Here is a 15,362-nt window from a genome sequence, read left to right as displayed (position 1 = left end):
GTACTGTAACCTGGAAGGCGACAGACCAAGAGCTGGCAAGTTAGATTAAGCCGAATGGCTCCTTATCGGCTGACACCGACACGATGGGCCAAATGGCCTCCTTCTGTGCTGCAAATTTCTATGATTCCATGATTCAGTGTTTTGAAGTTAACGGGACTAAATATTGGGCAGGGCATATATGGACAACGGATGCAATTTCACCAGTTTTGTCTCCCTTCCCATCTCCGATTTCACAGCCACAGTGTTTTATGACAGTGTAATTCAGTGCAGCTGAATTAAATGGTCTAAGCCGGGTCCCGGGAATGCTGAAGCAATTGTATCTTCTACATTGTAGATGGTAGTGGATCCCACAGGATAATAACCAGGCTGCTGCACAAACACAATCAAAGGCAGGGCCCGCACAAAGAACAATATTCAAAGATTTGATTTGTGAGCTATATACAGTGCCCTGGTATGTAGCTTGTAACACATTCTGTCTCATCTTAGTTCCCTCTGGGAGAAAACATTAACATCGATCTGTCGGGCCAAGGGAATGGAACGCTGTCAGTGAGTAAATACTTTCAAGCTGTAGATTGTTTCTGCAACTTATTTCCAGTGCTGTCTCGCTGTGAATAAACATCAAAACCTGATGTTGAGTGTCATTAAGAAATAACACGTTATGAGCATGTATACCTGCTGCTAATTGGTGCCACAATTTTAATTCTTCGAGGACAAGTCTATTTTCCTATCTAGTTCTATGACCCAAGTCTCTCCCATCCCAACCGTGCCCTCCCCCACTGTCCTGTGACTTTCGATTACCAGTCCCTTCCCCCACCCACTCCCCCCGCCCTGCCCTGCCCTCCCTGAGTTTTACAGTCAATGTTACTGCCATCAGACGTGCTTTGCTCGTCTTGGAACGGGTTAAAGAATCTGATCACAATGCATTGGTGGCAAGCTGCACACTGCACGGGAACTCCCCACCTTCATATCATTCTCAGCAACAGTAATAAGTATACCGTTTTGGATACGGTTGAGGGGGACGACCTACCAGGGGAAAGCCGCATTGGCCAGGTCTCTGGCACTGAGCCTGGCCCAGTGGCTCAGAAGGGAAGGGGGGAGAATAGGAGAGCGATAGTGATAGGAGATTCAGTGGTTAGAGGAACAGACAGGAGATTCTGTGGTCGCGAACGAGACTCCCGGATGGTATGTTGCCTTCCGGGTGCCAGGGTCAGGGATGTCTCGGATCGAGTCTACAGGATTCTTAAGGGGGAAGGGGAGCAGCCAGAGGTCGTGGTACATATCGGTACCAATGACATAGCTAGGAAAAGGGATGAGGACCTGAAAAGCGAATATAGGGAGTTAGGTTGGAAGCTGAAAGGCAGGACGAGCAGAGTAGTATTCTCAGGATTGTTACCGGTGCCATGTGCTAGTGAGGCTAGAAATAGGGAGCGAATGCAGCTGAACACGTGGCTACAGAACTGGTGCAGGAGGGAGGGATTCAGATATGTAGATCATTGGGATATCTTCTGGGGAAGGTGGGATCTGTACAAGAAGGACGGGTTGCATCTGAACTGGAGGGGCACCAATATCCTGGGCGGGAGGTTTGCTAGAGCTCTTCGGGAGGGTTTAAACTAGTTTGGCAGGGGGATGGGAACCGGAGCTATGGATCAGTGGATGGGGTAGCTGTTGAACACGCAGATACCGAGTGCAGAGAGTTTGTGAGGAAGGTTAGACAGTTGACAGGGAAAAGTTGCAGCCCATATGATGGGTTGAAGTGTGTCTATTTTAACGCAAGAAGTGTCAGGAATAAAGGTGATGAACTTAGAGCATGGATCAGTACTTGGAGCGACGATGTTGTGGCCATTACGGAGACGTGGCTATCACAGGGGCAGGAATGGATGTTGGATGTTCCGGGGTTTAGATGTTTCAAAAGGAATAGGGAGGGAGGTAAAAGAGGTGGGGGAGTGGCATTGCTAATCAGGGATAGTATCACAGCTGCAGAAAGGGAGATCGTCGAGGAGGTTTTGTCTACTGAGTCATTATGGGTGGAAGTCAGAAACAGGAAAGGAGCAGTCACTTTGTTGGGAGTTTTCTATAGAACCCCCAATAGCAACAGAGACATGGAGGAACAGATTGGGAGGCAGATTTTGGAAAGGTGCAGAAGTAACAGGGTTGTTGTCATGGGTGACTTCAACTTCCCTAATATTGATTGGAACCTCCTTAGTGCAAATAGTTTGGATGGAGCAGTTTTTGTCAGGTGTGTCCAGGAAGGTTTCCTGACTCAATATGTAGATAGGCCGACTAGAGAGGAGACTATGTTGGACTTGGTGCTTGGCAACGAACCAGGCCAGGTGGCAGATCTCTCGGTGGGAGAGCATTTCGGTGATAGTGATCACAACTCCCTGACCTTTACTATAGTCATGGAGAGGGACAGGAGCAGACGGGATGGAAAAATATTTAATTGGGGGAGGGGGAATTACAATGCTATTAGGCAGGAACTGGGGAGTATAAATTGGGAACAGATGTTCTCCGGGAAATGCACGACAGAAATGTGGAGGTTGTTTAGGGAGCACTTGCTGCGACTGCTGGATAGGTTTGTCCCAATGAGGCAGGGAAGGGATGATTGGGTGAAGGAACCTTGGATGACAAGAGATGTGGAACAGCTAGTCAAGAGGAAGAAGGAAGCTTACTTAAGGTTGGGGATGCAAGGATCAGACAGGGCTCTAGAGGGTTACAAGGTAGCCAGGAAGGAACTGAAGAATGGACTTAGGAGAGCTAGAAGGGGACATGAAAAAGTCTTGGCGGGTAGGATTAAGGAAAATCCCAAGGCGTTCTACACTTATGTGAGGAACAAGAGGATGGCCAGAGTGAGGGTAGGGCCGATCAGGGACAGTGGAGGGAACTTGTGCCTGGAGTCGGAGGAGGTAGGGGAGGTCCTAAATGAATACTTTGCTTCAGTATTCACTAGTGAGAGGGATCTGGTCGTTTGTGAGGACAGCGTGGAACAGGCTGATATGCTCGAAAAGGTTGAGGTTAAGAGGGAGGATGTGCTGGAAATGTTGAATGATATGAGGACAGATAGGTCCCCTGGGCCAGACGGAATATACCCAAGGATATTATGGGAAGCGAGGGAAGAGATTGCTGTGCCTTTGGCGATGATCTTTGCGTCTTCACTATCCACTGGAGTAGTGCTGGATGATTGGAGGGTGGCAAATGTTGTTCCCTTGTTCAAGAAAGGGAATAGGGATAACCCTGGGAATTATAGACCAGTCAGTCTTACGTCGGTAGTGGGCAAATTATTGGAGAGGATTCTGAGAGACAGGATTTATGATTATTTGGAAAAGCATGGTTTGATTAGAGAGAGTGAGCATGGCTTTGTAAGGGGCAGGTCATGCCTCACAAGCCTTATTGAATTCTTTGAAGATGTGACAAAACACATTGGTGAAGGAAGAGCAGTGGATGTGGTGTATATGGATTTTAGCAAGGCGTTTGATAAGGTTCCCCATGGTAGGCTCATTCAGAAAGTAAGGAGGCATGGGATTCAGGGAAAGTTGGCTGTCTGGATACAAAATTTGCTGGCCCACAGAGGTCAGAGGGTGGTAGTAGATGGAAAGTATTCAGTCTGGAGCTCAGTGACCAGTGGTGTTCCACAAGGATCTGTTCTGGGACCTCTGCTCTTTGTGATTTTTATAAATGACTTGGATGAGGAAGTGGAAGGCTGGGTTAGCAAGTTTGCCGATGGCACGAAGGTTGCTGGAGTTGTGGATAGTGTGGCAGGCTGTTGTAGGTTGCAACAGGACATTGACAGGATGCAGAGCTGGGCTGAGAAGTGGCAGATGGAGTTCAACCGGAAAAGTGTGAAGTAATTCATTTTGGAAGGTCGAATTTGAATGCGGAATACAGGCTTAAAGACAGGATTCTTGGTAGTGTGGAGGAACAGAGGGATCTTGGTGTCCACGTCCATAGCTCGCTCAAAGTTGCCACCCAAGTTGATAGGGTTGTTAAGAAGGTGTATGGTGTGTTGGCTTTCATTAACAGGGGGATTGAGTTTACGAGCCGTGAGGTTATGCTGCAGCTCAATAAGGCCCTGGTTCGACCACACTTGGAATATTGTGTTCAGTTCTGGTCGCCTCATTATAGGAAGGATGTGGAAGCTTTAGAGAGGGTGCAGAGGAGATTTACCAGGATGCTGCCTGGACTGGAGGGCATGTCCTCCGAAGAAAGATTGAGGGAGCTAGGGCTTTTCTCATTGGAGCGAATAAGGATGAGAGGTGACTTGATAGAGGGGTACAGGATGATGAGAGGCATAGATAGAGTGGATAGTCAGAGACTTTTTCCCAGGGTGGAAAGGGCTATCACCAGAGGGCATAACTTTAAGGTGATTGGAGGAAGGTTTCGGGGAGATGTCAGAGGTAGATTCTTTCCACAGAGAGTGGTGGGTGTGTGGAATGCACTGCCAGCGGTTGTAGTAGAAGCAGATACATTAGGGGCATTTAAGCGACTCTTGGATAGGTACATGGATGATAGTAGAATGAAGGGTAAGTAGTTAGTTTGAACTTAGAGTAGGTTAAAGGTTCGGCACAACATCGTGGGCCGAAGGGCCTGTACTGTGCTGTACTGTTCTCTGTTCTATGTTCTAACCGTTCATTTGTTCTAAAAGAACATGCCGACCACTTTGCTGCAATAGCAATCGGGCCAATTTTCTTACTGTTTTGCAAGGTTTTTAACCCATTGCGACCAGAGCGATTCCTTCCTTCGTGCATGAGGAAAACACTCCTTATTTCGCACACACATGCCTACAAACATCACTATTGCACACGTCCATTGCAAGACTCCGATCTTGTGGCTCTTCATTTTCACCAGGATTGTTTTGTAAAAATTGTAGGTTCTGAAAACGTACCACATTCTGGCGGAACCCAAGAACACCTGTGATTATTACCGACTTGAAGTTACAGTCAAAGGCAAGGTGGAATATGTGGGTAAGTATCGGTAGTTTCCACATTGTCATTGAATCATAGAATCATAGAAACCCATAGGACTGAAGGTCGTCATTCAGCCCATCCTCCCTCTACTGGCTCTTCGAAAGGCCAGTCAGGTTTATTCGCAGTTCCCATCTTCTGTCTTCTGCCTATCCAAATCCCTTTGAAAATTATATATGGAATCAGCTTCCGTTACCTTTTCAGGAAGTGTTCCAGATCCCGACCAATCTCTCAGTGAAAAAATATCTCTTCATCTCCCCTCGAGATCTTTTGGCAATGATTTTAAATCATTTGGTTATTGACCCACACCCCACGGAATGGTTTTTCTGTCTCTGCGCGATCAAAACCTTTCATCATCTTGAAAAGCTATTAGTTAACTTCTTAGCTGTCCCCCATTCCAGAAACATCTTGGTAAACCTCCTCTGTACCCTGTCTAAGACCTTTACATCCTTCCTGAAGTGTGGTGCCCAGAATCATCCACATACTCCAGCTGAGACCTAACCAGTGATTTATAAAGGTCTAGCCTGATCTCTTTGCTTTTACATTCTATTCCTCTATTTATAAACCCAAGTAACCCATATGCTTTTACTTACCACCTGATCAACTGTCCCTGCCGCCTATCAGGATTTGTGCATATGGACACCAAGGCCCCTTTGCTCATCTAACGCTTCCCGCATTCATGTATTTATGGTTTACTGTCTTTCCATAATAGCCCTCCGAAGGTGCCCCACTTCACATCTCACTCCATCTGCCACTCTTTTGCCCATTTCACCATCCTGTCCCTATCATGCTGAAATCTACAACTATCCTCATCACTGTCTTACGTTGACAAGATTCAAAACTAAAACTCTGGGATGATACCATAAATTCGATTAAGGTATAGAAGAGGTGACGCCCATTTGTCTCAAATGCATATTTGAAGCTTATCAATTGTCTAACAATATCATACTGTACTGATAATTTAAAACACTGTTTCTGGGACAGATGGGTGTCCATGTTTCTATGTCGGTCTAAGAGAAAGCATTATTTAATTAGTCCAACTATTCAGATACCGTTTTCAACTCACGAAATAATGAATTATCCCAAATTAATCACCAACCTGGCACAAGCTACAAATCAGAAACAAAGAGGGTGGAATTGATCAACTGATAACATGGCAAGCGTCATTTCTGCTTCGAAAATTGCCCATTGAACAGGAACAGTCGGATACTACTGCATTCACATTAAAGGAATTGAATGATAATGAGATGTTGCATTCTTGCAGAACGTCTAGATTACTTAAACTATGGAGATTACGACCAACCTTTAGCAGCAGACCAACCGGTCGGTGGGATTGATTGGTTCGATCTTCGATCCCGGAGAAGGAGAGATGTCCCAAGTGCTGATAAAGACACAACCATTTATTATGAAGTCTGTGTGTGGTCAGTGTCAATAACTTCTTCCACAGAAAACATTTTTGCAGCAGTGATGAGGGAGAAACTGCCAACCTTTGCTCTCTTTACTCCCCTGAAATTGACAGCAACTTCTGAAGTCCACACATGCGCGGAATAATGCAGAAATCCAAGAAGTTGCTGTCAGTGATTCTACACATCTCCAAAGGGTGCGCTGTTGAGGCATCCCAAGACTGCAATGGGAGTGATGAGAACTTCCACTCTTCAGCTGTTAGACTTGCTGTAAAAACCATTGAAAAAGTTGCACCTTGTTGAATGAGGTCTAACTGGGTTTTTAACCGCATACTAACTTCATACTTAATGTGAAACTATCTTACTGGTGCTGAAAAGCTAACATTATAGTTGTCAAATGACAAATGTTCCATCATAATGAAAGATAATTCACATATTTTTAAACTAATAGTTTGTTTATAGTGATAGTTTCGCTTTTATCTAAACCCAATCATAATCATTTATTTCATTATCTGAAAATTAAATTAAAATTGAAAGATATTAAGTGCTTTTCACTTCCCGGTTGGCTTTGTGAGAATCCTCCAATGTGATTGGCTGCTTACCTGATGACTGGCACCACAGCTGCTGCACACCAAGACATCCCCCTGGCTCAGTGCCAGGTTTTAAACTGTCACTAGGAAAGGGGAAAGCCCACGCCACAGAGATCGCCAGATCTTTGTGGGCAGATTTCATCCAGGTGAGCGGTGAACGCTACTGCTTCGCAGCTGACCTCGAGATCCGGTCCATTATGCGAAAAATGACACGATGTATACTAATTGGCCCTGACTGTAACCATGGTGCATTTCTGTAAAAGGATTACACATTTTGCAGATCTTATTTTGTAATATTACATTAATAGTTGGATATATTTTCTTCCTTCCTGCTTTCCTCCCATATATGTGATTCAACGCTGAAGTTGGATTAGGGTAGGCACCGAAACCATATCATAAAGACTGAAACATTATTATTGATATGATTATCCAGAAGCCTCGGTAAGAAATTGTTTCTGCCCCGAGTTTTAAGGATTTGCTACCCTTATTGTAGGAACAAAGGAGCATTTCCATTCAAATAGCTCATCAAACAATTTCTTATCACTCCATTAAGAATGCTCACATTTTGCCCAGTCTAAATTTGAACTTGGAATTAGCTTTCCTTCGTGCCCACAACACCCAGCCCACTCTGATTGCAATACACACCAACCGATACACTTTGGTAATGAATTGATTTGAAATGTATTTATCCATTTCACAAAGGCATGAGCCTGATGGCGACAAGATTCAGAGAGTCTCTGGAATGGCCATTGTGGACGTCTCTCTTCTCAGTGGATTTGAGCCAGACAATGCAGATTTGGATAAGGTCAGACTGTCCTTCCTCCTGAGGGCAATGTTCGCAAGTGTCTTTATTGGGGACTCATCTGAATTATAAACTTGTTCATGAAAAGTGCATTCCTGATGAAGGTTTTCTGTGCATTGAAAAGTATCTGTTTTTTGTCTTATGTAGGAACATGTTAGAAATAATAAACAGAATAAAGCTTCACAAATACGTTGAAGATATGGCTCTGTATAGAGACCAGGGTAGTTCTTATGCCAAAGTGGACCCGTAATAGGTGGAATAAGAATAACCTAAAAAGTTATTTTTATCTTTTCACGGGAATTAACTGGCAAGGCTGATGGTATTTATTGCTTCCCCCACCCCCCCGATTGCCCTTGTGAAGATGGTGGTGAGCCGCCTTCTTGAACCACCATGCTCCATGTGGTGTAGGTACAGCCATAGTGCTGCTAAGGAGGACGTTCTAGGATTTTGACCCTGTAATGACAAAGGAGAGGTGATATATTTCCAAGTCAAGGTGACTTGTGACTTGAAGGGCAACTTGCAGATGGTGCTGTTCCTAAGCGTCTGTTGCCTTTGTCCATCTAGTTGATCGAGGTTGCGGTTTTGGGCAATGCAGTTCAGGAAACCTTGGTGAGTTGCTGCAGTGCATCCTGTAGATCATATACACTGCTGCCACTGTGCGCCGATGATGGAGGGAGTGAATGTTTAAGATGGTGAATGGGTGCTGATTGAGCAGCTGCTTTGCCCGAGATAGTGTCAAGCCTCTTGAATATTTTTGGAACTGCGCTCATCCAGGCCACTGGAGAATACTCCATCACACTCCTGACTTGTACCTTCTAGGTGGTGGACAGGCTTTGGAAAGTCAGGAGGTGAGTAGAATACCCAGAATACTGCAGAATACCCAGCTTCTGAGCTGCTCTTGATAGCCACAATATTTATGCAGTTTGTCCAGTTGTTTCTGGTCAATGGTGACCTACCTCACCCAAACCCCCTAGTAATGTTGATGGTGGGAGATTCGGCAACCGTAATGCCATTGAATATCATGGGGAATTGGGTAGACTTTATCCCGTTGGAGATGGTCATTGTCTGACACTTGTGTGGTGTAAATGTTACTTGCCACTTATCAGTCCAAGCCTGATTGTTGTCCAGGTCTTGTTACATGCGGGCGCAGACTGCTTCAGTATCTGACGAGTTGTAAATGGTACTGAATACTCTGCAGTGATCAGCAAACATCCCCACTTCTAACCTTGTGATGGCGAGAAGGTAATTGATGAAGCAGCTGAAGATGGCTGGGCCAAGGACATCGCCCTTAGGAACTCCTGCAGTGATGTCCTGGGGCTGAGATGTTTGGCTCCAGCAACCACAGCCATTTTGCTTTATGCTAGGTATGACACACGCCAGTGGAGAGTTTCCTCCTGATTCCCGTTGACTACAATTTCACAAGTCTTCTTGATGTTGCAGGGCAGTCAGTCTCACCTCTTCAATTTAACTCTTTTGTTCACGTTTCGATCAAGTCTGTATTGAGGTATGAGCTGAGTGGTTCAGGTCGGACCCAAATGAAGCACTGGTGAGCAGGTTATTGGTGCCCAGAAGTGAACTCAGTTACCGAAAAAGATATTACTAGCAATGGAATGTTTCGGACCTGAGAGCAGTGATCTTTAGTTTTAAAAAAGACTTCCTCAACAATGAAAAGAATAGGATTGGTGCAAATAGTAGTGTCTGAAGATAGATTATCTTGTAATTCAAGGTATGCATCCCAAAAAGTCTCTGGTGTATTTGGTTTCAAAATGTGTTCAATCAATACTACTTTAGTTAACCTGTGGGTGAGGGACATTTCCAGATATAAGGAAGGTGAGATTGTGATCAGAATGTTTAAATGCTCTTGAATTCTGAGGTCCCATATAATGGAGATCTTTTAAGTGTCCATATGCTGTAAGATACCCTGGAAATGTGTCTATAGCAATAAAGAGTGGATGTGATGATAATGATGCTAATTGGAAATACATTTTATTTTCCAGTTAAAAAATCTTGCCGATAGATACATCGATTCGTACGAGTTTAAAGACGGGAGAGTGCTGCTGTATCTTGAGACGGTAATGCCACTGTTCGCATGTGCGTTTCACTTTGCAAATCACTTTGTGTATGCTTGTTTCCACACCCCCCACCACCGCCGCCCACCCCCCCCCCCCCCACCCCCTCCCCCACCCGTCTTTTCTGGTACAGCTTCACGAGCCCTGAGTAGCTGGATAATCAGGTGGTATGAGCCTAAGCAGAGTCTTGTCAAATTATCTGACTTGAGAAGTTGGAGGCAAGCCCAGGATTGCTTATGGGTCTTTCGCCCTATGCCCACACACACACACGTTTCTCAGGAAGTTTAACTGGATAGTCACCTGAAAGAAAATACTCCCTCGCCCCACCCCTCCTCCCACCCCACCCTGCCCCCCGCCCCCCATCCCAAGCCGTGTCTCCTCAGTCGCTCCCTGAAACCAATTGGAGCATCCTCCCACCGCCATATTTCAAATGAGTGAAATCAGAAGACTATGGAAGCTGTGTTAATTATCAAACAGTTAATATATCAGCAGTGTTAGGATGATCGCTCAGAAGAGTGCATTACGTTGAAGGAATTACTCCTTATTGTTGCAACATAAATCATATTTGTATGTTTTGTATGTTACAGCAATAGCAGAAAGGGAGATACCATTTTCTGTAGTCGGGAAGTCAAGAAAAATGCAACATCTTATATTGAGTTTAGAGCTAAAGCTTTCCGGTGTGAAATCAGGAAGCACTTTGTCACACACTGTGTGGTAGTTAACTGAATATCTCGCCCTAAAAACTGTGGATACTGGGGGACAACTGGAGATTTAAAGATAATGTATAGGTTTTCATTGGGTAAGGATGTCAAGGGGTGTGGAGCAAAGGTGGAGAATTAGGGCTAAAATATCAATCAGCCATGGTCTGATTGAATGGGGAGAAGGCTGAAGAAGTCAGCACCTCCTCCTGTTCTTATGATTCTAGAAGGAATATCTGAAATCATGAAGGATGCATTTTATGTGTGTCTGTTTCTAAAGCTACTTTGCTGATTGTTTTCCCTGTAGGTTACTGAACACAGAGAATGTGTGGTATTTGGTGCCAGGCAAATTATTCCCATTGGATTAATACAGCCAGCAAGTGCGACACTCTATGACTATTACAACCCAAGTGAGTAGAGACACTGCCTCAATGTAGTTGCTGGTCTGATTTGAATGTGCAATGAACCAGGCGTTTCCCCAGGTTGATGGTTCAAGAAGTGAATCTTTCACTATTACCCGCTGTGTGATCTACGTGTACAGGAGCTGACACTGAGTCACTCAAGGACCACATACCAAAAATTCTATCGAGAATAATTTTAACGCAATGAGATTCTTTCCTGATTCTTTGTCTGTTTATTGATTGTTGACAGATATTAGCATTCAGAATGTCCAATCACAGTACCTAACAGTAATAGCAGTCGTGCATGTCAAACTATTCTGATGGTTTGTTTCTTGGGTCGCAGGTACTAAATGCACCGTGTTTTATAATGCTCCAGAACAGAGCACCATGGTATCAAAGCTCTGCCAAAATGAGGTTTGTGAATGCGCTGAAGGTACGTTTCGATCAGTGTATATTAGAAAGTAAAAAGCCAACTATCTGCAGTGTTAAGTCTGATCTGTGCTGTCAGAGGCTTTTATAGTTTCAGCATTGTTGGGGGGGTGTTCTGAAAATGAGACCAGAGAAGCTGGTGTTATTCTCCACAAAGCAAAGAAGGTTAGAGGACATTTCATAGAGGTGTTCACAATTATGAATGGCTTTGACAGAGTAAATAAAGACAAACCATTTCCAGTGGCAGGAAGGACACAGGTTTAAGGTGTTTGGCAACAGAACCAGAGGCGAGATGAGGAGAATTCTTTTTAAGCAGCAATTTGTTGCAATCTGGAATGCGGTGGCATTACAGTTAATAATATCTTTCAAAAGGGAATTGGATAAATACTGGTAGGGGAAGACTGCAGAGCTATGGGGAAAGAGCAGGGGAGTAGGCCTAATTGGATAACGCTTTCAAAGAGCCAGTACTGACATGATGGGCTGAAAGGCCTCATTCTATGCTTTATCATTCTATGAGTCTATGGAAACATAAGCATTAGATATAAATAATTATTCGAGGTGATGTTAACTTTTAATGGCTACAACCTTGGGGATTGTTTCATCAGCAACATCAGTCACCACACTCTGGTATCCAGAGATGGAACCTAGATATCTGTTCAAAAAGGGGATACATTTTACCATGGATAGTACTGGCCAGTAACTGTCCAGCTGACGAGTGCTCTATTTTGCAATATCGACCTATTCATTTCTATTCAGATCTCTTGCCACACTCTGTACATTTGAAAGCACTAGAATGACCTTTGCTGAAACATCTCTCCCATCGCACAATCGGCCCTTGGTTGTATCCATGGATCTCTTTTCTCTCTCTCTCTCTCTCTCTCAGGCCGCTGCCCTCGCATCAAGAGAACTTTTTCCCCAGATGTTGCCGGAGACGCACGGCTGGATTTTGCCTGCTACAGTCCGATTGTAGAATATGGTAAATGCTGCAGAATTCCTCAATTTGGGAACGTTGAGATGAGACACAAATTATGCTGCAGTAGCTTATGAACTGGCGTATGTGTCTTAATTCTCAGCACTTTGCTATAAAATGTTAGATTTGCCAATAGCATTGTATGGAGACCCATTAATAACTAATACATAGGCTCTGAGGGGGAGTTTAATTAATCTGATTCATGTCAGTGAAAGAGAGGCTCTACTACCTATCACAGTCTGACTCTTCTCACTAAAAGCCCAGGCACCCAATTCATTTTGGACCAAATATAAACAAAGCACATCCCAAAGAAATTAATTTTCTTGCTGATCTTGGTGATTAACGATTATTTGTTAAACTGATAGCAAAGAAAAAACTAATTATATTATACATAATATACAATGTGGATAAAATTATGTGGAACCTAGAGAGTGTGGATAGGAGGGGCCTATTCCCCTTAGCAGGGAGGTCAATAACCGGGGATCACAGACTTAATGTAATTGATGGGAGAATTAGAGAGAAGTTGAGGAGTAATTCTTTCACCCAGAGGGTGGTGGGGGTCTGGAACTCACTGTGTGAAAGGATGGTAGAAGCACAAACCTTCATCGCCTTTATAAAATCTCTTGGATATGCACTTGAAGTTCTATAACTTACAGGGCTATGGACCAAGAACTGGATAGTGGGGTTAGGCTGAATAACTTTTACGGCCAGCACCGACACGTTGGGCTGAATGGACTCCTTCTGTGCAGTATTTTTTTTTTTACCATTCTGTGATTTAAATCTCTCCTTTATAAAAGTCAATCGTTTACAACTAGTTTGCGAATGATTGATTTGTTACATTTTTTTACAGCCTATATAGTCATGGTATCCAGTGTAAATACAACAGGAAGCTTCGCGGTCTACACAGTCTCCATCATGAAACCCATCAAACGTTGTAAGTAAATTTAACACAAACATTTCCTCCCTATAGATTTCTCGATTCGGACCATGGGGTGACTGATTCATATCAGACTTTGAACAAGCCTAAACTATGGCCTTTCCATCTCATCGTCTACTCAAACAATTGTTCTGAACAATCACAACAATCGTCCAATTATTGCTTAGCATTGAATCACAACCTGGAGTTTTGTGGTATTTCTCTCTCCCTCTCTCGCCAGTCTGATATCTTGGGGTAGGAATTCGTCTCAGTGGGTAGTTAAAACAATGCTATCACATCGGCTTCCCGCTCTACGCAGTGCTTGGTATTTAATCCCACTGACTGCAAAGCAACTGAATATCAGGTGCTGTGTAGAACAGGCGGACAATCAGATATTTGTACCACTGCCCGAGACGACATTCTGGCCCTTAGTCTGTCCCCTTAAAGAGCAGAAAATTACAGGCTGGAGAAGCGGAAACGCTGGCGTCAAAGAAAGTTTCAGACTAGTTTTTTTTTCAGCGATAGCTCTTTTTTATGAAAAAAAAAATCAATTATTATTTCTGGCTGCTAATGTTGAAGTCAGATAGGAGAAGGTTGGTGAGGAGTCACCTGCTCAGAGAAATGGATAAACTGCGCTTCGCTGGAACAATAAATGCCAACGTTTTGCTCGGTGGCTCCATAAAATGAAGATAACAAGCATCCCACATTCTCTCCTTGTCTTTAAAATAGCGAAAGACGAAGACATTACGGCGAATGATATCCGGCATTTACTGAAACGGAAATCCTGCCCGATTGAACTGCAGATTGAGAAATCATACCTCTTAATGGGGAAGGATGGCAAGACCCAGGATTCAAACAGAAAGTAAGTCAGATTGTTGTGTCCTTGCTAAGTGGTAAGATACTGGGAAGCATTAAGGCATCTTTACAGGAAAGCAGCTCCCCCCCACATCCCCCCCCCCCCCCCCCCCACTCCAATGCCCATCCCTACTCCCCTTCTTTTGAGCTACAATTACCCGAGAATTATCACCGAGCACCAATGGCGGCCATGGCTCAGCGGATAAAACACTCTCAACTCTGAGTGAGAAGAGTGAAGGATCAAGTCTCCCACTCCAGGAATATGAGCACAGAATCCAGTGGGCTACTCCCACTGCAGTACCAAGGGAGTGCTGCACTGTTGGATATGTTATCCTTTGGTCGAGGCATTAAATGATCCCTAATTTGAAGATGAGCAGGGGAGCTCTCCCCGGGGCCAATATTTGTCCCTCACTCAACATCAGAAAAACAGATTACCTGGTCACTGCTGTTTGTGGGAGTTTTCTTAGCGCAAATTGGCTGTGAGTTTCCTGTATGAATACACTTCAAAGTACCTCATTGACAGTAAACTACTTTGGTATGTCCCGAGGTCATGAAAGACACTGCTTAAAAGCAAGTTTTATTTTTTCCTTTGAATAATTCCTGATGTACATTATGAGTATCAGAAGGTAATCGTCACCCGAATTATTCTCATTGTTCTCTCCTTCTCTGTCTTCCCCCACACCCCACCCCCACTCTGCCCCCAACAGAATGCAGTACATTCTTGACTCCGAGTCTTGGATTGAAGAGATGCCGTCTGCAGAAAAATGCAAAGGCTCGAAATTCAGAAGCGGCTGTGAGAAATTGGTTCGGTTTATTTCCGACCTTGGAATAGAGGGATGTCAAATATAAGGGCATTTGGACATTTTGTTGCTCATCTTCTAAGCTGCTTCACCACTGTAAGGTGTACGTTCCGCGTAAATAGCCTGTTCAAATGAAAAATAACATTCAATTACAACTCATATATAGAAGAAATGTTTGATCGATATTTGCAGCATACAATTGCCTCAATACATCCCTTGTCATAAACCTTGAACTCTAATGCAACCCGTGTGTTATTTTAGTAGCGTCAGTAAATTTGTTGCTCATGTTGCAGGGGGACGTCTCTGAGGAGTTTGAACTAAAGATGCTGTAAAATCTACAAGGAAGCGGTCTTAATTTTCACTTTATATAATGAAAATCGTGCTTAAAAAAACACTAGAAATAGTTAATAAATAGCCTCTTTCTCTGTTACGTTGAGGCAATCTGCCATGACTTACAACAATCATTCCGTC

The 15,362-nt window shown here is 43.9% G+C and overlaps 1 protein-coding gene across 1 annotated transcript in view; it reads left to right on the top strand.

Moving 5' to 3' along the window:
• LOC137346236 (complement C4-like) overlaps positions 1–15,124 on the top strand; it is an 83,257-nt gene extending 68,133 nt beyond the window's left edge. The window contains exons 31-41 of the mRNA XM_068009668.1: positions 487–546; positions 4,865–4,958; positions 6,223–6,379; positions 7,654–7,756; positions 9,751–9,825; positions 10,828–10,930; positions 11,265–11,354; positions 12,234–12,326; positions 13,171–13,254; positions 13,966–14,098; positions 14,799–15,124. Of these exons, the coding sequence (XP_067865769.1) occupies positions 487–546; positions 4,865–4,958; positions 6,223–6,379; positions 7,654–7,756; positions 9,751–9,825; positions 10,828–10,930; positions 11,265–11,354; positions 12,234–12,326; positions 13,171–13,254; positions 13,966–14,098; positions 14,799–14,940 (1,134 nt within the window). The 3' untranslated portion in view covers positions 14,941–15,124. The remainder of the gene's footprint in view (positions 1–486; positions 547–4,864; positions 4,959–6,222; positions 6,380–7,653; positions 7,757–9,750; positions 9,826–10,827; positions 10,931–11,264; positions 11,355–12,233; positions 12,327–13,170; positions 13,255–13,965; positions 14,099–14,798) is intronic.
• The last annotated feature ends 238 nt before the right edge of the window (positions 15,125–15,362 follow it).

The sequence above is a fragment of the Heterodontus francisci genome, chromosome 29, assembly GCF_036365525.1.
Source record: "Heterodontus francisci isolate sHetFra1 chromosome 29, sHetFra1.hap1, whole genome shotgun sequence".
In the NCBI taxonomy this organism is placed as follows: domain Eukaryota; kingdom Metazoa; phylum Chordata; class Chondrichthyes; order Heterodontiformes; family Heterodontidae; genus Heterodontus; species Heterodontus francisci.
This window is presented reverse-complemented; position numbering and strand designations above follow the sequence as displayed.